We start from the raw sequence: 26,564 nt of genomic DNA, 5'->3' as shown, positions 1-26,564 counted from the left end.
TATTATATGATCGTAATATACACTATGAGTTTATATCCGGCGCTCGGTGAAGCATTTGAAAAGATGGAAACTGTTGATGGATTTCGATTACATCAAATAAGCGACATAAAACATCGAATAGGGAAGGATAGGGAGTTGAGACTTGGATTGTATAAAAAGTATCGCAGAGCCGTGAATGCTCTGGACGGAGTTGACACCGCTCTTGTAGTATCTGGCATGGGACTCGGTGTAGCGGGTATCGGTTTACTATCAACTATAATCGCCGTGCCTATCGTGCTCGGCATGGAAATAACCGCTGGAGTCTCTGGACTGGCAGGAATAGCGATAAAATTCATTTCTCGTAGGTTACAAAAGAAAGCATTAAAACACGATAGTATTCGGATACTCGCCGAAGCAAAGTTGAACAGCATTGAGGATCATATTTCGACAGCAATGGCCAATTGTAAGATATCCGAGGATGAGTTTCGTTTAGTGCTGTCGGAACTCACCAAATACAACGAAATGAAGCAGGAGATTCGATCAAAATCTCGTAAGACCAGTGGTATTAGCGAAGACGAGAAAAAAAAGTTCATAGAACAGGGGAGGCAACAAGCGCGTCAATTATTCCGTGCCAAAACCAAAGAACTGGTTGGAGATTAAAAATAGATTGTTTACTATCGTGTGATTACATTTAGACAAATGCTAACATAAATATATAATAATGGAGAAAGCTATTCAATGGAAAGAATTACCACAAGGTTTTTATTATATCAGTGATGTCAAACCAACCAAATACGGTTATCAATTGTTTCTTATCAATTTACAAAAAGAGTGTAGTTATATAGTCTGGTCTCCTAGTAAAATGAACGAAGAACTTAATAAAAATGTTGAATATCGCTTTATCGATAAAAATAATAAAGAATATTTTTATTACCATTTAGACTCATCTAAAGCATTGATTGGCCCCAGGTATTGGTGAGCTAGAGCCAATTTAACTTAATCTCATGACTATCATTAAATCACATAATCATTTTGGCATAAAAAATGCCACCTGTAGTAGCAGTATAGGTATATGAATCCGGCTCCAGTGGAAGTGGTCCAGAACCATCATTACCTATACTACTGCATGGACCAAGAAACACCCTGCTAGTGGGGTATCAGTAATATAGAGGAGTCGTATGGATACTGTATGATACGTAGGTACTACAAGGCGATGTTCACCAAACTGCATGTGGCACACAGGTCATGGATGAGAATTGGACTCTAATGCTTGCTGACTTTTTTAAAAGTATGTGGATCGTACGGTGACTTGGGTTGTTGGATCAGAGGCCCTTTACCAAACATGGACACTACGGCCACCATGGGAAGTGAAGAGACAGATTCAAGCTTGCCAAAGGCACCAGACAGTAGACGGGTGGACTCATGAGAGTCATGGAAACCGGGATGACTAGCCGAGCATGCTTGGAGTCTCAGAGCAGAGAGACTATGTATAATTTTTTCTACATGGACTGTTGAAGGAAGTCTCCAAATATCTGACATAGAATCAGCTACATGACCATTATGACCACTTGGTATCTGGGGAAGATGCACAATCATCATATCATGGTAGGTATATGGAAATTTACTGCACAGTAAACTTGATGAAGTCAGAAAACCGAGACATAAACTTGTTTTCCTGCAACGAATACCATGACCATCATGGGTAACACACAGGGAACAAAGAAGTATCCCATAGTGCCACTATTAACAGATCAGACTCTTTGACTGCAGCAGACACTTAGCGAGATATGAATGCCCCCATATATAATGCAGTTTGGATACTAACAAGGAGGGTTGTTATAGCCAAACAGGCCACAGTGAATCCTTTTTTGTCTTATTGTTGCAATATTCCAGCAATATGAAAAGAGGTCGATGATTAAGTTTGGACGAGACAGTCCAGTGAGCAACATGATGATCATCCCATTTGGGATAAGATGACCATCAATCAAGTCAGCAAGTCTGACCACCCAATCCTGTTAGTCAGCTATTTGGACAAACATGCATGGGTTGATGAATAATAATTGATCTGATCTTCATGGGCTCATTTTTAAAATTTTAGTTCACAAATTTGAAATGTTTGGAAACTATTTTAGTTTTAGAAACATTTGGAAACTATGGTTAAAAAGAGTTTCCATATTTGGAGTGAGTAATTGAATGTGGTTCTACGCCACTTTTAGCAATATTCCAGCAATATAACGATGGGAACACCTGGGTCTTTGGCGTTACAAGCGATTGCTTTAACTACTAGGCTGCCGCACAGCTCCTCCAAATTTGGAACCTTTTTGAAACTTGGAAACTACCCTGGTAAGTGTGAAATGATAAACTGAAACTCTAATGCACCACAATACATGGCCTTTGATACGATACACATGAGGAGTCAACATACATATTTTTTACTTGCTCAATGAAAGAGAAACCTGATCATGCTATACAAGCTTTGTGCTGTTTATGATTGTTCGCCAGTCGTCAACATTACAAGCGACATGTATCCTGATTTTTGGATTGGTTCATGTTCACTGAATAGCCAATCTCAAAGCTTAAAACATAGGGTGCTTCATCCTGGCTGCTTGAGCATGGCAGAGGCTGAGGTTGACATCGCAGTTGTGGGGCGGCTGAGGCTGGATTTTGTCAACATTGTGCACTTTGGGTTAAAAGCACCAAAGTTGGCTCACTTATACATTGAGCCATTCAAAACATTTCTGGATATCGATCTACCTCAGCAGCGCCCCATGGTGGTAGAAAATCCAAGATGGCCACCAACATGACTGAAATCTCCAATGATATCAGTCTATACTCAATATATCATAAGTATCTGATCAATTTATACAGATAATTCTTACGAAACTTCTACCTCTATTACATCTCCGCCATAAGTCCTGTATTTTGGCTTCAGTCACACTAACTAAAATTTTCAGATTTTCAACAAACGTCCTCTTCACTGCCAATTAAATACACAACTAGTTGTCGTCAAGTAGTCTCGTAACTACCCAAGCAATGACGTCATAATGGCGGCCACCTCACTTTTTTTCCTGTGTGTGCTAGATTAAACACCTATTGTAATAGTAGTAACAATCTAGCACTTGGTAGTAAGTCACATTATTCTAAGATTATTCTTGATAGTCCTAATAAAAATAAACAGACATATTGGTATACATTAATATTACTGCTGGAGTTAGAGCACACACATAAGTATAGCTGGTGCTTGGTGCTCTTTGTGATTTCAACATGCAGTCTCCCTCTACCCCCGGGGTGAAAGTGTGGCTGTTTTCTTGGTTATGGGAGATTCTCTTGATAACTGCACGAAGTGCAGAGGCACTTCATGTAACAAGAGAAGAGATGTGAAAAGTGCATAAACACATCAGAGAAGACTTTCTCCAAGATGGCTGAGGCTATGACCAAGGCCAAGAGGCGTGAGACCTAAGAAGAAGGTGGAAAACATCACAGCCGGGAAATCAGCTTCCACCCCAGCTTCACCCTCTCCAGCTGACCCATCATCTCCTGTACTCTCCATGAGACTCATCTGTCAACTGTTCAAAGAACAGCAGGAGATGATGAAGACCATCTTTGAGAAGTAGCTCTCAGTGCTGGATGAAAAGATGAATAAGAAGATAAGGAGATAGCTCTGGCAAAGAAAAATTCCCTTGTCACGAGACCACAGAGGGGGATCCATCTGTCCAACTTGTCCTTCTTCAGATGACCAGTAAGTTGGGCCATATGGCCAGCCAACCGACCAGCCATCCCACCAGCCGGGTATAAGCCAGCAGGCTTTGCTCTACTGTGAGACAATACAACATGGTGAGCTGCACGGTATCCAAGGACCAGCCGTCCAGCCAGCCTAACAACCATTCAACTGTTTCAAGTTGTTGTTTTGTGGGTTTGAAGCACATGTTCATTCAAACACGAAGTTTATTAACTGCCGGAGCACTTCCGGTTCTTACATAACATCACGTAAAGCGGAACAAACCAAGATATTGTTACATCCCCCCTTTTTAATTTTTTTTTTAAAGTCCTTTTATTTTCAGCAAACTGATATAGACTTTCTCAGAGTGCATTTCACATTATTAACCCTTTAAATCAAAAGTCTTTTCACCTGAAAAATAAACACAGACAATCATATAGAGGTGACATTGAGTGTCATTTCAATGACTGTTATTAATTAACAACAAAGTCTTTGAGGTAGCCTGGAGCTTGTCTTGATCTCTCTGATCTCCTGATGGCTTGAGGACTTGACTTGTACTTGCTGATTGGAGTCGGACGTGGAGATTCTGAGGAAGGCTGTTTTGAACACTGTAGACTTTTGTGGGGTAGACGCAACAGATGAAGATGCACTATGTTCAAGTACATCAGATGAAGTTGTATTTCTATCACTGATGAGTTCATGTTGAGCTGGTTCCAGCGATTTTCTCAGATGAACTCTGTTGCATCTGAGATTGCATGATTCACACTCAACTTCGTAAGATTGCTCATCATAGCGTTTGAGGATCTTACCTTGCTCCCACTCATTGCATCCAAGGCGATATGGTCTGTTGCAAACTGTATCACCTTCCTTCAAAGGAGATAGATCCTTTGCATGCTGATTGTAGAGGAGCTTTTGTCAATCAGCATTGTTATTCTGGGCAAACTTGTCCAGCTTGAAGTCTTTCTTACTTCTTGGCATAAGGAGGTTGTCAGTGACTTGTAGAATAGATCTGGTTCTTCTATTGAAGAGCTTTTGTGCAGGACTGCTTCCTGTACTTTGAGATGGAGTGTCACGGATCTCTAGAAGACTGAGATATTGGTCTGTTTGACTCTTCTTACACTTTGTCATCATGATTTTAGCTGCTTTAACACCAGCTTCTGCTTTTCCATTTGCATTGGGATCTCGAGGTGAGCTGGTACAGTGCTCAATGTCCCATGTTTTACAGAACTTGGAAAAGTCCTCGGATACACACTGTGGACTGTTGTCCGAGATGATTTTGCTTGGAGTTCCATTTCTGGCAAAATGCTGCTTCAGCACTTTGATTACTGCTGCAGAGGTCGTTGTGTTGAGTTTATCAACCTCCCAGAAATTGCTGAAATAGTCAACTGTCAGGAGATATTTGTTTTGCTCCCATGTGAACAAATCCACACCTACATTTCCCAGGGGAAATCAGCTGTTATTGGCATCAGAGTCTCTTTCTGTTGACTATTTGTGTAGCTTTGACATGTTTCACATGTTTCAGTGATCTGCTTTATCTGGTCTGTCATATCAGGACAGAAGATACACTCACGAGCTCTCCTGAGCATACTTTCTTTGCTAAGTTGAGAGGAGTGTAGATGAGCTATGACTGCTGGATGTGAACTCTCGGGAACTACTCCCCGTTCCCCCTTGAAGATCAGTCCGTCATAGAGAGTTATGTCATCTCGATATGAGAAGTATGGCGTAACTAGAGGAGATAGTGACGCTTTACATTCCGGCCATCCTTGAAGACTTCAGTAGACTCATTGTATTGTCCTTCCTTGTCACCTCATGAAACTCAGTCAGTATCTCTGGGCTGACTCTCAGATGGCTTACAGCATTTACAGAGGAGAACAGGTCTACCTGTGAGTGTTGAGACACAGAGTTGACATAGGCTCTAGACAGCATGTCTGAGATATACATCTCTTTTCCTGGCCGATACTCCTCTTCTATGTCGTATTGCATGAGTCGGAGCATCATTGACTGTAGTCGTTTTGGAGCTTTGTGTATTGGTTTTCTCATTATTGCTTCAAGAGATTTGTCATCTTAGAAGACATGCGTGGTACGCCCGAATGTATACTGATGGAATTTCTCTAGTGAGAAAACTATGGTTAAACACTCCTTTGCTATTTGTGCATAGCCACAGTCAGTGTCTGTCAGGGCGCTACTTGCGCATGCCACTGGTTTGCCTTCTTGTAGCAAAGCTGCTCCAAGGCCAGTGCTTGAGGCATCACATTCAATCTGCAGGTTCAATTTTGGATCATAGTACCTGAGAATTGGTGCTTTTGTCACCAACGTTGTGATTGATGTCATTGCCTGTTCCTGTTCTTCTCCCCATTCCCACTTCACTTCCTTGTGAGTTAGTCGACATAGTGGTTCCGTCACGTCGGAGAGCATAGGGAGAAATCTTAAGAGACAGTTAGCAGTTCCTTGTAGCCTGGGGTCTGCCTCAACATCAGTTGGAGTTTCCATTTGCAGAAGTGCTTCAACTTTCTTATTATCTGGCTTTAGACCTTCTGCTGTGATTTCATGGCCCAGAAATTCAACATGGTCAACTTTGAAACAACATTTGTCCTTGATGAGTTTAATGTTGCGTTTACTACATCTCTCTAGCAACTGTTGAAGATTGCCGTCATGGTCATCGTCAGACTGAGTCTCTTACGAGTGTTGTCGTCCCTGATCCCTAAAACTACCCTGTCTCTGATTAACGAATCTCTCAAACATTCACAAAAGTTACATGTTTTGGCTAGCTGTTTAACATCTGCAACATAGGAGTCTATGTTTTCATCTGGTTGCTGCGTTCGAGTGTTGAATTTATATCTCTCAAACGTTTCATTGCATTCTCCGAGAATGTGCAAGTCAAGTTTATCAATAATGTTTTTGGCAGAATCTGTGTCAGATGGGTCACAACCATTGTAAATTTGTAGCCCTTCCATTCCCATAGTGGAAATTAACAAAGATTTGAAGTAATCTGCACCACAAGTCTGTTCATTCAATCTAGAAATGACACAATAGTGTCCCCACATGGCTTCCATAACGTCCATTTTTTGACTGCATCGCCCGCTTATTTAAGCGAAGCGGGTGCCTTAATGAGGTAAGAGTTTAAGAACTGGTTATTTGCTTGGTTAGGAGCAGGTGCAACCCCTGTGGCTTCCATTTCATTAGAAGAATTTTCACCCGTACATGACATTGCTATGTCAATTCAGAGATGTTTCAGATGTCAATATATCAAAGATATATCAGATCAAAGACACAAATCTTCAGAATATATCTGATCTTCTTAGAGAAAGTCCATACTTTGATAACTAATCACAATATTTCTCAGAGAAAGTCCGTTTCATGATTTCCAATCACGCTGATCGAAAACTGAACAGATTAGAAAGTTCAGGAATTTTCACTCAGAAAGATACTTCAGAGAGACCAGACGCCTGTCACTGTACATCATGTAGCCGATTCACAGCTACAGCGATGCCTGCACACACAGTGAACGAGACACCACGCAACATCGTCCCCTAAAAACGGGAACGCTTAGGCAAAGCCCAAGAGATGGAAACGATTTGTACAGTACAATCTTTTAGATCAAGTAAATTTTTATATTCAACCTGTCCTACGTGACACAGAACGGGTGCACCTATATGTTTACCAGGGATTTGGCATTGATTCGTTGACAACACAGTTTTCACGTTTGGTCATGTCTCAACACGAGCGGAAAATCGACTGACGTGGATGAGCTGATTCCATCAGTTGTCGGATGAAAGAGAGACATATTCCCGGGAAACTGAACATCCTTGCCGACAGCTTTCCTGCCAAGGGAGAATAGTGCAACAGAATGGATCTTACATTTTTTGCTTGTGTCATAGCGACTGATTTACGACATCCATTGTCTGAAGAACATTTAATTGCAAAGGCTCATTACCCTGGAGCCATGACATCTTTATGCCTTGAAACACTTAATTGCTGTTATTTATAAGATGCTAATCCTATTTGTTAATCCCCATTTTTGTGTACATCGACCGTCTGCCATCCTGAACAAGATGTGCAAGTATGTCACTGATGATTTACTGTTTACATTTATATTTATTACTTACTAAATGTCAGGTGACCTTGGCTATATAAGCCTTGGTCCAGAGAGGAGAGAAAAAAAGGTCTTACCCTTAGCCTAGCTAGGGTTAGGCTGGGTGCTCCGGCGCACCAAGACAACAACTACAACCACTATGTGCTGACATGGCACAAAGTGTCTTTTGTATATATATATCTACATGTATAAAGTAAAACTGTATTTACCGCAAGCCATCGTCTCCAAGTTGTCACTTCCTACAGGAACCATACGTCGGCCTCTTGCATATACGAGTATGCAAATTGTTCATTAATCAACGTCAGACCGACACGCGTTGTTAATTTGGTGAGTTGATTAATGAATAATTTGCATACTCGTATATGCAAGGGGGCGACGTATGGTTCCTGTAGGAAGTGACAACTTGGAGACGATGGCTTGCTGTATATACAGTTTTACTTTATACATGTAGATATATATATACAAAAGACACTATGTGCCATGTCAGCACATAGTGGTTGTGGTTGTTGTCTTGGTGCCCTGGAGCACCCAGCCTAACCCTAGCTAGACTAAGGGTAAGACCTTTCTTTCCTCCTTCTTTCAATCTCTCTGGACCAAGGCTTATATAGCCAAGGTCACCTGACATTTAGTAAGTAATAAATATAAATGTAAACAGTAAATCATCAGTGACATACTTGCACATCCTGTTCAGGATGGCAGACGGTCGATGTACACAAAACATGGGGATTAACAAATAGGATTAGCATCTTATAAATAACAGCAATTAAGTGTTTCAAGGCATATAGATGTCATGGCTCCAGGGTAATGAGCCTTTGCAATTAAATGTTCTTCAGACAATGGATGTCGTAAATCAGTCGCTATGACACTTGGACCAATATATGACTGCCTAGGCTTCCAAGTCAATACTTCCAAGTCAGAGACAACTCCAGTTCAAGACATCATATACATCGGAGCAAGATTCCAGCTAGACAGGGGATATCTATGCCCATCAGAGGATTGATTCGACGAGACTATAAAAGATGATTCAATCACTTTCAAGTCAACCCAGCAAGTCGCTGAGGTCGTTGATGTCTCTTCTAGGCAACTTAACGTCTCTACAGGATATGACCTTCAGAGGAAGGCTGATGCTCCGTCCTCTACAGACATGGATCAACTCTATACGATCTCACTGCCTAGAGTTCCAGAATTAGTTACCTGCCAGATTACTATGAGACCTCCATTGGTTGAAAAGCTTGCCGTAAAAGGTGACTATACTTCTTGTAAAAGGTGACTAACGGGATCGGGTGGTCAGGCTCGTTGACTTGGTTGATGCATGTCATCGATCCCAATTGTGTGGATCAATGCTCATGATGTCAATCACTGGATTGTCTGGTCCAGACTCGATTATTTACAGACCGCCGTCATATAGCTGGAATATTGCTATATATGGCGTTAAACAACAAATCTTTAATGAACACCCCTTGTATATCTGGGTATTTTTGGTCAAAGTTTCTAAAATTTAACATCACCTTGTCCGGAAAAATGAAATTTGATGATAAAAAAACAAAGCCAATGACAATAAAACCGATCGCCCAAATTCATCACGGCAACGGCCATGGTAACCCGATGCACATGATTTCAGTGCAAATTGAAATGCACATGTGTTTCCCCATTTCTTGCCCTATAAAAATCCACCCAGATCGGATAACATTCATTCATTATTGAATTGGTAAGAAATCAGCGACACCAAGCCCTTGAACGATTGCAATCTGGACAAACCGCCCGGCAAATAGCCAATGCATTTCAAGTCAACATATGGACCATATACAGGCTCCAGCAACGGTACCAGACCACCAACACTACAGATGACCGACCACGTAGTGGAAGACCAAGGGTCACCACCCGACGTCAGGATCGTAAGATTGTGCGACAGCATCTTCAAGATCGCTTTGTTACTGCTGTGGAAACTACTTGACAGTCCTTCGGGACACACCAGCGACACATTAGTGCGGACACCGTGTGTCAACGATTGACGAGCAGACACCTCCACTGTCACAGGCCACACTGAGGACCCATTCTGACACCACATCATCTCCGGGACCGTCTTCAGTGGGCAACACAGCACCAGCATTGGCGCCATCAGCATTGGTGAAGACTCCTCTTCTCAGACGAGAGCCGTTACCGTATCTCAACAGAAGATGGCAGAGAGAGAGTCTGGCCACGCCGTGGGGAAAGTTATTCAGATGCTTGTGTTGTTGAGAGGGACTCTTGGGGTGGCCCGAGCATCATGGTGTGGGGTGGAATTGGTCTTGCACAGAGAGTCGGCCCTGTGGTCTTCCAGAACATCGGTCCAGGGAGTGGCAATGGTGTCACAGCAGCTCGGTACATTGATCAAGTCTTGAGACCACATGCTATACCTCATTTGGCACGTCACTGCAACCACGAGTTTCAGCATGATAACGCCTGTGCCCACACTGCGAGAGCAACAGGAGACTTCCTCCAGCAGAATGGCTTCAGAACCATACAGTGGTCTGCCCTCAGTCCCGATTTAAATCCCATTGAACACCTATGGGACGAGTTTCAAAGACGGCTGAATGACATCCGACCAAGGCCGACAACTGCAGCTGAACTGCGTCAGGCGTTCCTCAGAGTGTGGGCACAAGTGCCTATGGCCTTCATCAACCGCCTCATCCATTCCATGTATTGACGTTGCACGGCAGTCATCAATGCACATGGCGGACACATGAAATACCGACTTGTGATGCCATTTTCTCAGAGAGTAGTGTTGTGTTTCACTTTAAGAACATTTGACACTTTAATTTCAACCTTGATGATCAGTTTTGCCAAGTTTCATCTTTTTTATATGTCTTAAAGTATGTTTACAGTGTTTGGACAAATAAGGTTTCTCATATTGCTATCCATGGTGACTTTTCTTTTGCGGTTCAGTATATTTGCTTACGCATTCCGACCATGGTCTCTCCTAGATAAGGTCATCCACAAGGTGGAGGAGACGGATTGCATAATAATACTGATAGACCCAAGACGGCCCAGCAGGACCTACTAAGACTACTAATGGAGGAACCTATCCAGTTACCTCTTATGACATCTGCTACGACAATCTAAGTCCAGCCTTTTTCATGACAATCAGTCCAGAATACATCTAACCACCTGGAAGTTATCACGCAGAAGATGCAGACAGCCGGATACTCTCAGATTGCCTCAGAAGCTGTGGCAAGATCATTGACACCTTCATTACTTATGACAACATATGGGACACGTTTATCCAGTGGAGAACACAACATGGGATTGTAACTAATGCTATATCAATCCCTATGGTAGCGTTTTTTTCTACAACGTCTACATCAAGACAACAAATTCCGACATCGGACGATAGAAGGTTATAGATCAGCCCTTCATTCAGTACGCGACGGATTATCAATCGGAAACCATCCCATTCTAAACAGACTAATGAGATCCTTTCTACAAGAAGATGTTCAAACACCTTGTATCTTCCCCAAGTGGAATCTATCTGTGGTACTATCTGCATTGTTAACGGAGCCTTACGAGCCCATGGCCAAGCTACCCTATTCCAAAAAGTCATTAAAGCGTCTTTCCTCCTATCCATGGCAACATCAACAAGAGTTTCAGAATTACATGCCTTAGACTATTCTAGTCTCACCCATGATCAACATTGGACCTCAATAACACTAAGATCGCTCCCAGACTTCGTAGCCAAGAATCAATATACCACGATGGGACCATTGGGTCATAGACAGTATACAATCCCTCCCTTGGGACCAACAGTGGATCACCCAGACAGACTCTTATGTCCCATCAGCGCTCTCAAGTTCTATCTCGCGGGTGAGGATCCGACACCAGTAGCATCAGAGGGTGAGTACACCCTTGATTTTTCTGTCTATAAGGTGGATTAGAAACACCTTGAATATCAGCTGTCTTCATTAGACCAGAAGTGACATCATCACCGGAAGGGTGAACACAACCGGAAGTATCGTCAGTACCGGAAATAGCAGAACAGGGTTAATCGAATCAGAAAATGAGCTCTTTGGCTAGAAATAATCCTAGAGAGACGTCATTACCTAGAAAAGGGGAAGTGACATACTGGAAGTAACGTCAGAACTGGAAGTGACGTCATAACCGGTATTAAGGTAAAAAAATCAAAATTTAATGTCATTAAGTAGAAATAGGTTAGGAATGACATTATCAGGCTCAAGATCAGCAAATATAACGGTAATTCTAGTGAAGATATCACATATTTTGCTGACTCTTGACACATTTCTGATTTTCAAGTCCTCAAGGGGAATTTCAGAGGAAATTATCTCAAGTAGGATTAGAATCAGTAAATAATTGTTTCCAGAAGAGGATTGCTGTCAATTACACAGGGAATTACTAGAGGCAGATCCCAACGGGTCCCTCTGGTATATTCTGGCAGAGATATAATAGAGGTAGAAGGTTTGTAAGAATTATCGAAGATAGTAGATGTGGGGAAAAAGTGATGTTGCCGCCATTATGACGTCATGGCTTGGTTAGTTACAAGACTGCTTGGAGACAACTAGTTGTGTGTATAATTGGCAGTGAAGAGGACACTGTTGAAAATCTAAAAATTTTAGTTAGTGTGACTGAAGCCAAAATACAGGATTTATGACAGAGATGTAATAGAGGTAGTATTCTTAGAATTATTAACAATGATAACTATTGTTCGATATCCATAGCAATTTATTGAGAATTAATTGCAACAATACTGTATGTAATTCAAGTATAGTTTGCAGCGCCCTTTGATGGTATAAAATCCAAGATGGCACCAACATGGTTGAAGTCTCTTATGCTGCCAATCTATAATCACTATATCATAATAATCTGGTCAATCTAAGTAACTTTTGCACGATTAATTGCAACAATGCTTTCTATAATTCTAGTATGCAGCACCCCCTGGTGGTGATGAAAATCCAAGGTGTCCCCCAAAATGATTTAATCTTCAAAAATTGTCAAATGTTTGTTCACAATACCAGTATCATTAGTTCATTTTTTTCATTTCAATTAGATTTGTCTTTAACACAATTCCCAAAAGTGTTTTAATGAATGTATAAGTTTTTTTTATACTAAAATTCATTCATTTGTATTCCGTAAGGCACATCTGGGAAATCTATTAGACTTGGTTTAATTCTTTAACCGTACAGACAACATGACTCGAATCAAATCTAGTCAGCATTTCCACATCTGAGAGCTCACCATCAAGGCAAAAAAGTCATATTGGATTTTGAAAAAGATATAGGACTAGCATGAAAACATGCCTGCAGTCATTAATGCTAGCTAGAGCAGCAACAATTATCTGCAGAGATGTCTTCAGCCATGCTATATATGCTAAAAGCAGCATAAAACCATACTCACTCACTCACTGATATTGGATGGACCAGGTATAAAAGCAAATCCTCAACAAGAGAAACAGTCTCAAACTATCTCAGGACTTCTTCAAAGCATGAAATCTAGGGCACCAGCTCATCAACACAAAGACACCACAGATATGGAGAAACACCAGTCCCAGTTTACTTGGTATTAAACAAGAAAACGTCATCTTGTTGAAACATTTCACAATATGGATTTTTGCATTTCATATGACTGTGTCTGGTGTATTTCAACATATATAGATAGCCAACATAGTTTATGATGTTTATGAAGACGAAGGTATGATCACCAAAACTCTCCGAGAGATAAGATCTATCATTATCCCTGCTGTACAACAGCAACAGATCCACTTCATGGTATTAGCAGTTCACTATTGCAGCATCCAATGGGTTGAAAGGTAGGGAACATCATATGTTGTTCTTTTAAGTGAAGAAAGCACACAAACAAGGAAAACCATTTCCAAACAGCCCATAATGTACCCCCATCCTGTTTTAGCATAATGTGTGAATATGTGCCTCATTTACAAGGACCTTTCCCCCAAGATGTAGTAGATAGTGTTAACACAATGCTTCCATACATTGCTAGACTCCCCACAAATGTATCATCCAACAAAAATTGCCCTTATGCCAATGAAGAAAAGTTCCTTATTATGTTTGGTAGATTGCATATTGAAGTAGTTGCGTTTGAGATCCTCGGAAACTGTCTTGAAGGAAGTGGATGGCCAACTGCAATCTGTGCTGCTGGAATTGCCTCAAGCTAAGTTGCTGATTCCTTTATCACATGTACCCACCAGGCAGATGTTTAATATAAGGAAACAGAAGCGTTCAAGAATGTTCCTTTCTGAAGCTGGTGTGCACCGAAGTCAGCTGCTCAACCCTAGTCTCACTGCTGGTCCCTTGTACTTGAATAAACATATTCTGCCTGGCGGGTGCATTTCAAAATGCAGATTTCCCAAAGTAAACATCATCACTTGTGAGTTTAATGGCTTGCAGGTCACAGATATGTCTTTCTTGTATGTGGAATACCCACCAAAAACAAAACAGACATGTCAATGACCTGGTGAAAGGAGATGGAGGTGCAGTTGGATTGACTGAAACAACCAAGAGAAGACTTCTAGATGCCCACAGAAATCAAAGACATTGTCACTATTTCATGCCTTCACTATTTTATTTCCTGAAGTCACCAATGCTTTCCCATCATCAGCAGACTCAGTCAGAAATCTCTGACAACACAATTCAGTTTCTTGAGCAGTTTGTCGTTCTCACATCTGACAGAACTGATTAATTTGGAAGACCAATGAAGCGAGGCAAAATTTCTTTTCATGTAGATTTCAGACAATTGAAAACATCCCACCCACACAGTGTGTGCAACCTATCAAGAGGGACATGTAGGGGGACATGTGCTTGATAAACGCCCTGCACAACCAAATCCTGCAGACAGAGGACATGTAGTAATACATGGATACCAAAGTGGACAACACAGTCAGTCTTAAGGATAATGTTCCCTGTGACTGAATTTTGGAACCGTATTTACATGCATTGAACTGATATTCCTGGTCATACTTAAGTATGAAGTAAGTTGATATCATAGGTTCATGGCAATACTGTCAATATTACTTAAACATGCATTCCAGTTTTTAAGATGATTAAAATGAATCCATTCCCACAGGATTCTGGGTGATTTTGGGTGATCAATGTAATGGATACAGTTCATTTGCAATTGATCAATGAAAAGATGCCTTTAATATTTTTTTCTCTAAAACATGACATTTTCAAAATACTGAGTAGAAGATTTCTTAGTATACCAATTATAAAATAATAAACCAAGCCATGACACTAATAGATCATGCACAGTACATATAAATCTATACAATGTCATTTAAGCATGTGTTTTGTTCATCCTATTAAATCTGTCAATTTATCCCATGTCAAGAGATATCTAATAGCTATATCTACCTTAGAAATTGACAATTTCTGAAAATTAAGTCATTTTTGAGACCATTTTGGATTTTCGTCACCACCAAGGGGCGCTGCATATGAGATTAGAATTATATACAGTAAAACATGGATACAACAAACACGGATATAGCGAACAAACAGATACAATGAACTGTTAGAAAATCCCTGATTTATCTCCTATATAATATCATGTAAAATTTACATATATAACAAACTCTCCACTAACGAACTAACGGATACAGCGAACTGATATCTGATCACCGATAAGCTTACTTACTTACTTATATTGGAGATTTAACGTGCGCTTTCCGACTGCAGCGTATTTCGCACACGGGCCCGGCCAAGCCATTTAATGTGTTTCCAAAAAGGGGAAAAAGTTGTTTGGCAATCCAGTAGGGGTGTTTTAGTGGTTGCTTATATAGAATTTTGGAAATTTTGAATTTTTTTGAAAAAATGCCAAGAGGGTTTGCAGGACGAACTAAGGGACCTGAGTATGGAAGTTTGTTAGTTTGCTTATGTGGTCTGGTTTTGGTAGTTTATAGGGGTTTTAAATGCGATTTATTAGTCCTGTTTTGATTAAGTATACGCCTAAGGCTTTGAATTTTTCTATTTTATTTTGTGGGTTTAGGATTGCTTCTAGAGTAAGAGCCTTATTTAGATTTAGGGTGGTTTGTAGTGTAGTTCGGTGTGTTAGGTAGTGGGTCCAGTGTATGAGTGCGTGTTCTGGGGTTTCTTGTTGTTTGCAATGTGGGCAGGTTCCTGTTTCGTGTTTTCTTATTATTTTGAGGTGGTTATTTAGGTTGGTATGTCCTGTTTGGAGTTTAGTAATTACTCTGTCGATTTTTTTGGACGGATGTAGAATTTTTGGTTTGGTTAGGGGTTTTTTGAGAACCTTTTTGATTTGGCTATTTGAGTTTTGCTGTGGGTTATGCCATTTTTTGGTGATTTTTTGTTTGTTAACACTTTTAATTTCTGATTTTGAGATGGGTAGGTTTAAGCTTATTTCTGAGATTTTAAGGGATAGTTTAGCTGCTTTATCAGCGTTTTCATTGCCGTATATTCCTACATGGGCGGGGATCCAAATGAATACTATTTGTTTGCCTGCCTTAGTTAAATCGTTTGAGCTTTTTAGTATCTGATTTATTAGTTCAGGGCGGTTTTTGGTATTTTTATTTTGGAGGGCTTGTAGTCCACTGAGCGAGTCGGTAAGTATTAGGATTTTTTGTTGTTTTTTAGATTGTTGATTATGAAGGGCTGAGGCCATGCCCATTAGTTCTGCCGTGAATATTGATTGATTGTTTGGGAGTCGGTAGGATTGTGTGGCTTTAGTTGGTTGTGTGATGTGGACTCCGAAACCTGTGTGTTTGGAGATCGGATCTGAGGATCCGTCTGTGTAAATGTGACACCAATTTGGCCAATTTTCATGTATGTATGCTAGTGTGGTGGTTTTGGCTACGTTTGGGTCGGTTTGTTTATTTATTGTGCTAGCTAGTGTTATGTCTATTTTGGGTGTTTAAGTTTTGGGGTGAAGATATTTGATTTTTTACAGTTTTGTTTAAGATTGTTTATTTGGTGTTCATTTAAGTAATTGGTTATTCTTTGGGATATTGGAGTAAGTAGAGGGTGTTTTCGAGCTAAGGCTTGTTTTTTTTGGCTTATATTTTTGTTTATTAGGCTTTGAATTAGGGGGTTGGATTGAGACGCGGCCCAGAAATTTAGGGTTAATTGTTCCCTACGTAGATTTAGTGGCATTTCTCCTGTTAAGGCCTGGAGTGAAGTGTAGGAGGTGCCATGTTGAGTGCGTGTTATTAGTTTTGGAGCCTGATATTGGATTGAGTCTAGTTTTTTGCTTAGGGATTGGTTAAGGGTGTCGTATATGGCACATCCGTAGTCTTTTTTAGATCTAATTAGTGATATTTATATAGAGTGAGAGGAGGGTGTCTTTGGACGCCCCCCAGTTTGAGCCAGTGAGGCATCTTAGCGTATTTAGATCTTTGCTACATTTAGTTATTAGATTATTTATGTGAGCGTCCCAGGAGAGATGTTCATCGAAAATTAGTCCTAAGAATTTGGTTTGTTTTAGGAATTGGATTGGTTTGTTGTTTAGCTGGAGTTTTGGGGAGGCGGGTTTCATGTTTTTGTGTTTAAATACTATTCCTATAGTTTTTTCCGAGTTAAGGGAGAAGCCCCATTTGTCAGCCCATTGCTGTATTTTGTTTAGAGATTTTTGAAGTAGGTTTTGGGCCATTTGAATGCTTTTTGTGCGGATCCAGAGGGCTCCATCATCCGCGAATTTAGATGTGTTTATTTTAGGGGATAGGCCCTCGAATAGATCATTTATCATTATATTGAAGAGTGTGGGGCTGAGGATACTGCCCTGGGGAGTGCCATTTTCTAGGGGACATTGGTCCGATAGCGTTTGGTCTATACCCACGGTTATTTTACGATTGTTTAGGAAGTCATGGATGTAGTTTATTATTTGACCTTTGAGTCCTATTTTTTGTAGTTTTTGTATTAGCCCGTCGTGCCATACCATGTCGAAAGCTTTGGAGAAGTCTAAGAAGATGCCTGTAGTATATTGTTTGCTGAGTTGTCCTGTTTTAATGTCCTGCTCTAAACGGGCGAGGTTATCTAAGGTTGAGCGGCCAGGAGTGAAACCACTTTGATCTGGGTTTATGATGTTATTTTGAGTTAGGTAATGTTGTAGTCTGTTTTTAGCCATAGATTCCATTACTTTACATAAGTTTGAAGTTAAGGAAATTGGTCTATAGGAGTTAGCCTGATTAGCTGGTTTATTAGGTTTAGGGATTGGTATGACTAAGGCCTGTTTCCAGGGAGTAGGTACTTGTCCGTTTTGATAGATGAGATTGTATAATTTAAAGGGGCACTGATCTAACGCAATTCCCCGGGACTGGTTGTTGCCTTTGTTATTGTTTTTCCCCAGTGAGTACCCGGATGTATAGCAGAAATCTAGACTAGTTCGCGACCTCTGCTGCGCCATTCGTAAGCGCATTAGTCACTTTTATGGGTAGTAATAAGGGCGTATGGTCACATTGATCAACAAAATGAAATACAGTTTTCGAGATAATAAGGAAATGTAGGTATCTTTGTGAGTAGCATCGGTAATGGTGACGAAGTTTTGATAAGTCACTTGCTTGGTAATTTTGCGATTTTCGTTTACACTATTTTGACTTGCAACTCAAAGTATATATTTCACCTGAGCATATGCTTTTTTTATAGTGTGTATATTTTTTTACTGTCAAATGTGTAACAAATTTATTAAACGTCTAAATATTCAGTTATTTTACAAAGTGACTGAAAAACATTTCCATCTGTATTATTATGACAACGAATTCCAAACATTTTGATGTTTAATGTCATCACCAAGAGACTGAAAATGTAACGTTGAAAAGTACATTTCTAAGTTGTTTGGCTTTTAATCCTACATAATAATCTGTTGTGACGTTTGTAGGCCCTTTTGATCGTCTTGATCAATCTGGACAGATTTTTTAGTCAAAATGACTGAAATATTTACACATTTTATAAATTGCCTGAGAGAATCACATTTTACAAGGGTAATATATACACGCTTACAAAGGAAAAGACCCGTGACAACAACGACTATCGCGCATTGAAGAATTTCCCAACCAAGACGAAGAGAAACAAGAACGAATCGGTTCAAATGAAGGAAAACAAAATGCAGATATCATAATTACAACCTACCAAATTTATGTGTATAAGTTTTAGGCAGCTTCCTTGTTCGAGGAATGTATCCGTGAATATCCACACAAAGGAACAATATCCCACTCGTCTGCAGCTGTACAAAGAAACTTATTCGATGTCACGTTTCTCAGTAACAATCAAATATTTTAAAAGATATATATCGTTTCGGGATATTATAACCCGTGTTCGTTTCTCAACTGATCGCTTGGATTGTTTCAGGTGTTTTACATAGGTGTCAAGTCTCAATGGTCGGCTGAGAAAGCCCACGTGACAACTATTTTCATAGCGTCCACGGTTCCTAAAAATTCCATTGAGTGATAGATAACAATGATCAATCAATCAACGTATTATCAGTTAACCCTTTGAACAAAGTATGTTGTTTTTACATCGGCACTTCGCGCCATGATATGAGTGTATTCCCTTTGTTTTAGTAAACCTAGACATGTAAACACTCACTCTTGACATATCCACTGTGCAAGATAACAGTGATTAATCAATCAACGTATTTTCTGTTAATCCTTTGATGACTAGGAACGATCTGTTGATTTACAAAAAAAAGTAAATCAACTGATCATTCATCTCTTGCTGGGCTGCCACGTGCATATTACATAACACACATTTCACCTCACTTCAAACCTGGATTTAGATTGAATAATTACCCCAGACACAATAAATGCCAAATGGGAACCTTTGTCAGGTAATATAAGTGGTGCTACCACTAATTGTACCTTTAATAAATTCATTAACTGAGCATCAAGTGAATGACGACAAATACACAAGTGTAGGGTTATACGAGAAAACGTGGATGACAACAAGGGAGTAGTTATCGTATTATCGACACAAGCCGAAATCCGAAAATGCTTTCACTGCATGGATACTGTTTTTAGTATTAAACTATAACCATCTGGGGTATTTCCAAATGACGACATCCGATGAGCTCCCTTGTTCTTTTTGTCTGTTTGTTTAGGCTGAAGAAATGAATTAACATGCGCCCTTTGTCGAAATCTTTATAGATCACAGTTAACCAATCAGTGTTCAAAAATGCGTAAAACAAATATTGCCTCCAGCTTCCAAGTTTATTTAGCTGTCCTGGCAGACGGTACCCCAGTCTCTGGTCACGCTCAGTTGTGTTGCGTATCATCCGGGTACTCACGCGGGAAAAACAATAACAAAGGCAACAACCAGTCCGTTAGATCAGTGCCCCTTTAAGTAGTGCTTGGAGTAGTTTAGGGGGGAGTTTTTTAATTATTTGGTAGGAAGTTAGGTCCAATCTTGGGGCTGTGCCCTTTTTCCTGTTTTGGATGACGTAGAGTAGCTCCTCCATTGTGTAAGGGTGGTTTATTTCTAGGTTGTCATTTTTTGGTTCTTTGGCGGATTTGTTTTCTGTTTTAAGTTTATCTTGAAATTTTTGGCTAAAGTTGTTGTTACTGCTTACGTCCGAAAAGTGGTTGGCGAGGTTATTTACCTTTTCAGCGGGGTTTGTTGAATTATTAATGTTAGGTGTTTTAAGCCTCTAATGGCGTGGATTTTGCGCCAGACCGTTCTGGCGTCTGTACGGTTATTTATTTCTTCACAGAATTTTTTCCAGTTTCTGGTTTTAGATATTTTGACTAGACTTTGAACTTGGTGGTTTAGTTCGTGAGCTATTTTTAGATGTTTATAGTCGCGTTTGGCTTTATTGAAGGCTGATTTAAGTTTACGTCTAGTTTGTTCTATTTCCTCGTTCCACCATGGTACTGTTGGTTTGCCTGTTTTAGTTGTTTTAAAAGGGATGGAGGTTTTGGCTGCTTTTATTATGTAATCTGTTAGGTTTTTACAGTAGATTTCTGGATCATTATTTTCTAATTCGTTTAAATTAGCCTGATTGCAGATCACTTGAAATTGGTCCCTGTTAGCTTGGTTATAACGGAATTTTGGTTCTTGATTTTCTGTTTGTATTGGTACGTTTGTATTTCCTATGGTTATGTTTATGGGGAAGTGATCACTACCTAGTGGGACATCGTGTACTTCCCATTGAGTACTTTGGGCTAGATCTGCGGTGCATATAGCCGACACTTTTTGGTTAATCTTATCGTACCTCGTGGGTTGGTTGTTATTTAGGAGAACTAGGTCGTTTGTTTCTATCCATTCGGATATTAGTTTGCCATGATTATCTATTTTATCGTTTATGCTCCAGGTAGGATGGTGAGCGTTAAAGTCTCCTAGGAATATAGTGGATTTGTTGCTTATTTGGAGTAGCTTATTTAGATCCTTAGGTTGGACTTTTTATTCTACCCAGTGGTATATATTAATGATGTTTATCTTTTTGTTATTTAATGTGATTTGAATGCCGTTAGCTTCTAGGTTTGGCGTGTCTATCTTTATTTCTTCGTAGTTTATATCTTCCCTGATGTATATAATCAGTCCTCCTGCGGCTCTACCTGTTTTTGGTTTAGCTCTATCTGTTCTAACTGAGTTATAGTTCGGTAGTGTGTATTTGGATTTTTTGGAGAATTTAGTTTCCTGAATACAAGCAATATGTGGGCCTTTATCTCGTTTAAATTTAGCTTTTAGTTCATTGCCGTGGGAGGTGAGTCCGTTGGCGTTCCACTGAAAAATATTTAGTCCTTCCATTATTGTGGTCGGGTGTTTGGTAATTTTCGTTTTATTTTTATTTTACTTGGTGAGTTCTTTTAGGTGGAGGTTAAAGAGGAAGAAGGGGAGATTGGTTAAGTTTAGATTGAAAGCTACTTTGTGGAAGGATTTCATACTTGCGTTTGGTGAGTTTTGACTATGCATGTAAGCTAGGAGTAAAGTGAGACTATTTTGGTTTTTGAAGGTAGTTTCATTTGTTTTAGTTGGAGTAGCTTCGATTGTTTCTTCTGTTGTGGAGTACTCTTCTTCATCAGTTAAGTTAGAATTAGCTGTTTGGGTTTCCATAGGGGTGGCTTGCGGTGTGGAGGGTTGTGTTTGGGCTTGCGGGGTGGGCGTAGCTGTGGATTTAGTGTTTGTGTTTTTTTGTTGTGCTTGCTTGTGGGTGAATGTTGTTGCCTTGTGGGCTGTAGAGTGTTTGGGTGAGGGTCGTGTTGTGGTGGTCGTTTTGTGGTTTGTTATGCATGCGGGTGTTGATGTTGTGGCTATGTGAGGTATGGGAGAGTTGGTGGGTGGTTGTGTGGCTGCATGTGTGTGTGAGGTGGGTGCGGTTTCTATGTCGTCGTCCCAGACAGAGCTTGCGGTTATGGGTGTGGTGTTTGTTTGAGGGATGGTGTTTGGGTGCGGTGTAGGGAGAAGCGGTTTTGATGCGGGTGATGCAAATTTTCGTGTTTGGATTTTGGCCGTTTCTATGTTAATGTGTTTGTTGGCCTGCTGGGTGAGGATGTGTCTGTGTGGGCATTGGTTTGAAAGTGAGGTGTGTTTGATGGATTTGCAGTAGATGCACCAGGGTGAGCATGTGCCTGTGCAGTCTGTTTGTGCGCATTTTTTACATTTAGTTTTTTGAAATGTGCATTGGGAGGCTGTGTGATTATATTTGAGGCAGTTGGAACATTGTTTGACCTGTTTTATATAGGGTTTGACTTCTAAGCTAGTGTGGGCTCCGAAAGATATGTGTTTAGGGGCTTCGGGAAATCTAGCGGCCTTTTTCAAGTTGATGATAACAATTTAGGTTGGGACCGTTTTTCCATTTCTAGTTGAGGTGATTCTGCGGGTACTTGTGATTTGAGGTTGAGGGTTTAGGTCTTGGTTTATGTTAGCTTCTAGGGAGTAAAGTTCTAAATCTTCAGTTGTTTCTCTTGGATTGACTCTTATTACGCCTCGTGTGTATTGCTGCCAGTTTGGTTTTTGTTTGATTACTGTAACGTGGAATATTTGAGTTAATTTATTGGCTGCCATGAAGGATTCTTGGTTAGGGAAAATAATTTGGTATCCTTTGTTGGCTTTTTTAATGTTGCTGTAGTTTATCTTTTCTCGTTTGAACCAGAGTCCTATTTTGTCTATTGAAAGTTGGTGTGTGAGTGTGGTGCCTGAACCTGCTGAGAAGAAGTAGAGGGCGAAGGTGGTGAGGAAGGCGGCCGGGGAGGGTGTGGGCGATGGAGGTGGAGTGGATGTGTCGAGTTTGCGTTTTTTGGTGTTTTGAGGTGGCTAGTTGGCTGGTTTGGTGGGGGAGGTGTGTTTCGAGTTTTCGCCATACTCGGTCGGGACGATGTTTTCGAGTGAGCTCCCGGAAGTGTTATGCGCTTCTGCAGGCGTGGGTGAGTAAGGAGATGGAATGTCTGCGAGTGTGGCGTTGCGGGTGTCAGTCATGTTGTTTGGGTGTTGTGTTGGAGAGTTGGAGAGCGTGTGTTGTGGTGAGTGGTGGTGGAGCGGGAGTGGTGTTTTGGGGAGGTGAGTTGGTTTGTTGTTTTTACTGGGTGAGTTGTGTTTAGGAGGCGGAGGAGGTTGCGGTGGTTATTTGTTGTTGGTTTTAGTAGGAGGGTTTGGGAAATGGATTAATTATTAAAGATTTATTTTGTTGCTGGAAGGCTGGGATTAGGTGAGACAAGTGGAAAGCGGGAATTAGGAGATATTTAGTCGAAGGAGTGGAGGTATGTGAGTGGTGGGCGTGGGTGGTGAGTAGGAAAGAGCGTGCGTTGTGTTAAGGAGAAGGGGGGATTAGGTGTTTTTTGTTTTTAGGAGTTGGGTCAAAGGGTGTGTTTGAGTGGTGGGCGTGGGTAGTGAGTAGAAATGAGTGCGAGCTGTGTTAGGGAGATGGGGGAGGATAAGGTGTTGGTTATTTATAAGAGTTGAGTGTTGTTGTTTTTTGAGGATTTAGGGGTTTTGTGATTAATTCGGTGAGAGTGATGTATGTGAATAAGGATGAAAGGATAACGTGATAATTACCGATGATGGATTTCTCCTTGGCTGGCTATCAGGCAATGCTCTGTGCTGGCTTGGGAGGTGTTGCTCGCTTGGAGTACAAACTGCAACTGCACCGATAAGCCCATCTACCATTAATTAGTGTCGTGTGTAGCTAACTGAGAAATCTCACTCACTGCTAAGTGTCACTGACAAGTGGCTGTACGCAATCAGTGGTGAATCAACACAATCAGCAGTGACGGATCAACCTTGTTAAACTTGCATTGTGTTAATCTTACCTGTACCTGTGATCTTATCTGTAAAACAAACATAAAACATATAAATTTTACGAGATTGTGTCCAAGTGTCAGTTCACTTGCATATGCTATCATAGTAAGAGGAAAGCTATCAGTTTAGACACAAAATTGAGAATTATAAATGCGGTTGATTCTTACATTTTGTACATGTATTTGATAACAATGTTCGAAAAATGTGATGAATTTAATGTTATTAAATGAATGTTATAAAATGTTATCAATTGAATGCTATGAAGTGATCACTGCTAATACAAGTCAATGCTGCAGTTACGTGTATTGTGTTTGTTTTATCCAAGATGGCAGACGTTTGCGAGTGAAAACGTGTATAACGAACAACGGATATTATGAACTGATTTCTCTGGTCCCTTGTAGTTCATTATATCCATGTTCTACTGTACAGCATTGTGGCAAATGATCCTCAACAAATTTATTGTCATAATTTGAATAAATTTGCCAGATCATCAGGCTTTTTTTAATATAGATTGATATCATTTGAGATTTCAACCATATTGCCGCCATCTTGGACTTTCATCACCACCAGGGGGTGCTCCATACCATAAATCATAAACACCTTTTTGTGATTAATCCTAAATACAAAACAATGATAATTTGTATAAAATGACCAGAAAACTATGATTTATTGAGTATAGACTGATATAATAAGAGATTTCAGCCATGCTGGTGTCCATCTTCGATTTTCTACCACCAGGAGGCACTGCTAAGGTGAATCCATATCTAGAATTATGTTCGGATTGGTTCAAACCCAAAGTGCACAATTTTTGCCTCAATCACACCAGTACAGAGGGTGGGACCAATGTGGGCTTGAAAAGACAGCCCTATCTTACAAATCAGCTGTTTATGATCATGTGATATTATTTGGGACAGTTGTGAGAGTTTTTTCTGCATCAAGATTTAATGGCTGTCAAGTGACTTATGTTATTCTTCAGAATGAAAAAAACCCTTTTCAATTCTTGGCAGTTATGTTACTTTTATTCTGCCCTATCGAGATATGTATTTTGTCGTGACCAGTGTCTGGGTATGGGTCTCATATTCCATATCATTGGACCCCAGCTGGAAACTAAACTTTTCCTTACAGTGCTGGAGGTCAACACATTCCAAGCCGGAAGATCGCATCATTAAACTGGAAGTGCATATTTCATTCCTAATTATGAAGCTAGAGGCAAATGACTTTCAGTTGTATAGTTGTATTTGCACTGGACATCATCAGGGATCAGGAATATCGATAGATCGTCTGATTTGGTCCAAAATGTCCAAATGGTTCAGGATGTTTCTGATAGAAAGTTTGGATACATTCAGTAAAAGATGGGGGCTGCATCTAGGAATGTACTTAATTCAAACACCTTTTCTGCGTCATTGATTTTTAAATGTAATACATGCATGGTACTTTTTGCATCTACTTGTGTATATGACACTAAATAAACATAGCTTCGACATTTATTGTTGAAATAATTGGCACAATTGAACTTTCTTTCATTATGGTATGTCCTTACTAATTACAGAGCTGGGTGACTGATAATGACATTTGATCACAAATACAAAATGAGAAATGAAGCATGAATGTTAGATATAACTATAGATAATATCCGATGTGGTATATTTCATCCAGTATAGAAATAAGGCATCATACATTGTGATTTTCTACATCTATAGGTACTTAGGAAGAAAATCTTATGGTCATTGCCTTATACATGTATTTTGATTTTTCATAATTACACTTTTATTAAAAGTAATGGATAATGAGTTGCAATCAGTGTAGTTGTTTATGAACTTATGAGTCACATCAGCCAGATGTGAAGTGGCAGCGATTGGTTTGGCAAAAACTTTCCAACATCTTTTTGTTATTATTGCTTTTTGTGTCTTTTTCTGCGAAACTAGTTCAAATGGTCTTGAACTGGTTGTTTCCGAAACAGTACTTAGAAAACTCTCAATGGTAGATTTTGACACTAAGGATTTGGTTTTAGACTATTTGCACACACAACAAGATCAAATTGTCCAGAGATGTTAGTTTCTGGAGCAGTTATCTTTTTCAACAATGATAACATTTTGTGTCGGTCTTCATAAATCTGATTTTAGAAACTCCAAGGTAAATTGATTATTGTGAAATGTTGAATGGGATGTTTTTGTAGATTCAGTTGCCCCCTCAGAGTCAGGCCGTACACTGGCTGACCTTCTCCCCGGTGGAAGATCACTTCTATCGCCGACAGTACCGTGACTGTGCCAAGGAGGCAGCTCAGGTACACACTTTGTATATAATACATGTGTCTATATTGTACTTGGGCCTGTGGCCTTTATACTGAAATAAACTTAAATATAACTGCTCAAAAACATAAAAATGCATTTTTAGCTCACCTGACTGAAAGTTAAGTGAGCTTATGTCATTGCTTTCTCAAAAAACACTCAACCAATGAAGCTGAAATTTCACATACTTGATCTCACCAATGATGAAACTTCAGTTTGTTCAAGAGGTTTGAATCTGATTGTCAATATTGCTGCCACAGCATCCATATTCAAAAACCTATTTATGACCATTATTCAATCATTTT

At 40.1% G+C, this 26,564-nt stretch overlaps 1 protein-coding gene across 3 annotated transcripts in view; it reads left to right on the top strand.

The window, feature by feature from the left end:
- LOC124114713 (E3 ubiquitin-protein ligase SHPRH-like) overlaps positions 1–26,564 on the top strand; it is a 460,251-nt gene that overhangs the window by 185,737 nt on the left and 247,950 nt on the right. For 2 of the 3 annotated variants that reach the window (XM_046475413.2, XM_046475415.2), the window contains exon 14: positions 26,148–26,255. The exons of the other annotated variant lie outside the window; for it this stretch is intronic. In XM_046475413.2, coding sequence (XP_046331369.2) covers positions 26,148–26,255 — 108 coding nt within the window. The remainder of the gene's footprint in view (positions 1–26,147; positions 26,256–26,564) is intronic. 3 annotated transcript variants of the gene reach the window in all.

This window comes from Haliotis rufescens, unplaced genomic scaffold (genome assembly GCF_023055435.1).
Source record: "Haliotis rufescens isolate VD_foot unplaced genomic scaffold, xgHalRufe1.0.p SCAF_5, whole genome shotgun sequence".
Taxonomy (NCBI): domain Eukaryota; kingdom Metazoa; phylum Mollusca; class Gastropoda; order Lepetellida; family Haliotidae; genus Haliotis; species Haliotis rufescens.
This window is presented reverse-complemented; position numbering and strand designations above follow the sequence as displayed.